The 2,790-nt window shown below is 36.6% G+C and overlaps 1 protein-coding gene across 1 annotated transcript; it reads left to right on the forward strand.

The window, feature by feature from the left end:
* Positions 1 to 205: 205 nt before the first annotated feature.
* Positions 206 to 2,456, forward strand: VIT1 (vacuolar iron transporter 1). Its single transcript, XM_078989509.1, has 4 exons — positions 206 to 507; positions 915 to 1,000; positions 1,096 to 1,210; positions 1,942 to 2,456. The coding sequence occupies exons 1-4, from the start codon at positions 281 to 283 to the stop codon at positions 2,237 to 2,239; spliced, it is 726 nt and encodes a 241-aa protein (XP_078845635.1). The 5' UTR covers positions 206 to 280; the 3' UTR covers positions 2,240 to 2,456.
* Positions 2,457 to 2,790: the final 334 nt, after the last annotated feature.

A 2,790-nucleotide genomic window follows, 5' to 3' on the forward strand; every position in this document is an offset into this window, starting at 1 on the left:
GTGGAGAGTACTACTTTTTTTTTGTTGCCAAATCTAATTTGCAAGGACCGATATGCAACTTACTAAACTTGTAGGGGGCTTAATGCAACTTAATATTGCCCGTGACAACTCTTCCAATTTACATGGACCACTTTGATAAAAAGGCTTCCTCTAGCTCTCATCCGTCACCTCCCGCACAATCCGCACTAGCTATATATATCCAATTCGAACTCCACTACAACATACACACTCACACACAGTATATTCTACTTGTCAATTCGATCGCTAAAAAATATCAATAATGGGCACCGTCGGTGAATCGGAAAAGTATTTACTGAATCGGCACAAGGAGCACCACTTCACCGCCGGTGAAGTTGTCCGTGATATCATCATCGGCGTTTCCGATGGTCTTACCGTCCCCTTCGCTCTCGCGGCGGGGCTTTCCGGTGCCAATGCTTCGTCTTCCATCATCCTCACCGCCGGAATAGCGGAGGTTGCTGCTGGTGCTATCTCCATGGGACTCGGCGGGTAAATCAACCAAGTTTATTTCATTGCAATGATTTTAGGTTTTATTGGTTGATTAATTTCAGTAGCATTCTAAAACACATCATTCGAATACGATTTATTTTTTTCGTCATGAAATTGTTCTATGTAACGGCATGTCGTCATCTAATACCGGATTCAGGATAGAAACAAAATTGTAATTATTATAATCCACCATAGCAAATTGCATGCGAGTGCTCTGTAGGGTTTTAGGATTCGCTTTTTGAGGTCAATCCTACTATTTCGATATGAAATTATCACCTACATATTCTTATTCTTAGTGTTTGTACTCTGTATTATGATTAAGGCACTTATTAAGTTTTGATAAACAATCAATAATCTCGAATTTGTTATCCCTAGTCTGATTAATGAAATCGGCGTTTAACGATTAGGTATTTGGCTGCGAAAAGCGAGGCTGATCATTACGCTAGAGAGCTACAGAGAGAACAAGAAGAAATTGATACCATACCTGATACAGGTTCATTTCTTTACTTCATTTACAGATTAAGATACATATACTTACGTGATACACATTCATTGATCTTTGATGATTTGATTCTATATAAACTGTAGAGGCGGCAGAAGTTGCAGAGATACTAGCAGAATATGGCGTGGAGCCACATGAATATCAACCCGTGGTGAATGCTCTGAGAAAGAACCCAAAAGCATGGCTTGATTTCATGATGAAGTAAGTGTTAATTACTGAATTTTGATCCAAATAATAATCTCTTTCAAATCTCATATTTGTTTGAGTATTTAGCTAACCACCTAAGGTGCATATCCATGTACACCATGATTACACAGTACAATTAGTCAATCATGCTTAGAACTTTGATTCTTACCTGACCAAATTCTCCATAAAAGTAGGACACTTATTTAACAGATATTTCTAATGATACGATGATAAGGAGGGCATTTGTATCTTTTGCATAATAAACACAATGCAACTTGTTCTATCATGTCTAACATACAAGATCTCAAGAAAAAAAAAATCATAATTGTAGACATAGAAATCTTAATTGTTTTATGAAGTAATCCATGATTAGACATCGAAATGCCAAACATTGTCCTTTTATGTGTCTTGAGAATGTTTTCATGATTATTTAAGTAAAAAGTTTATTCATGTTGGCATCTAGCAAACCAGAAGCAATCCACTCTTCCGTTAAAAAATTATAAAAAAAATCTTGGATTAACTATATTGTTTATACTTAATATTGGTCACAATCACACGTTGCTCTTTCCTAAGTTAACCTTTTGGCCTTTTTAGCACGTTAGCCACACTTCATCGAATTAAAAATAAATCAAGTTTATACAAAGACAAGATATCATTATCATACATTTTTGGTCAATAAAAAAATATTACAAAAGCAAATAATTATTGAACCATCTTAATTCATACACCTTTTATTTATTATCCAGATTTGAACTTGGACTTGAGAAGCCCGATCCAAAAAGAGCGCTTCAAAGCGCACTAACAATAGCAATAGCTTATGTCTTGGGTGGAGCGGTCCCCCTCTCACCTTACATGTTCATCCCAATCGCTGAAAAAGCTTTGATTGCATCCGTCATTGTGACCATCTTCGCGTTGTTGGTCTTTGGGTTTGCCAAAGGTTACTTCACTGGCGACAGACCAGTGTGGAGCGCGCTGCAGACTGCCCTGATTGGGGTCATAGCATCTGCAGCCGCTTTCGGCCTTGCCAAGGCCGTACAAGGATAGTAGTAAACTGTTAGTAGAGTTGTATACAAACCGGGCCTGAAAAGAAGGAAGTCAGTCAGGCAGGCCCGGTTTGTCTTTTGTGTTGCTTTTTTTTTTTTTTTTTTTTTTTGAAGTACATGTTGTTTTTGGACTTTGTATTAAATGGGACTCGAAAAGGTACTTTGGAGCATGTTGATTCTTGTGGGCCTTAGATTGGAAATGGAACTTTGCTTTATTATCTTGTTGTTTTGGATTATTTGTGAAACGCATGCGCAATATAAAAAGGGGAATTGAGTTTTTGGGTTTTATGAAAATATAAAAAATGAAATATGAAAATATCTTTTGATTGCATAAGTAAACATTATTGTAGGTGGCATGTTTGGGGTAGTTCGTTTTTCAACAATACACTATATTTTAAATAACATAATTGGTGTGGTTTGTTTTCTTTTCTTGGATATTTATGGTGGGGATTGGGGTTGAATTGTTTATTAATAATAGGGTGGGAGATTTGTGTTGATCTATATTTGTATGTGTTTTAAGGGTTTTGAGATCTGAGAGGTACTTGAACGTCT

Source organism: Lactuca saligna, chromosome 4 (genome assembly GCF_052625555.1).
Source record: "Lactuca saligna cultivar CGN05327 chromosome 4, ASM5262555v1, whole genome shotgun sequence".
Taxonomy (NCBI): Eukaryota; Viridiplantae; Streptophyta; class Magnoliopsida; order Asterales; family Asteraceae; genus Lactuca; species Lactuca saligna.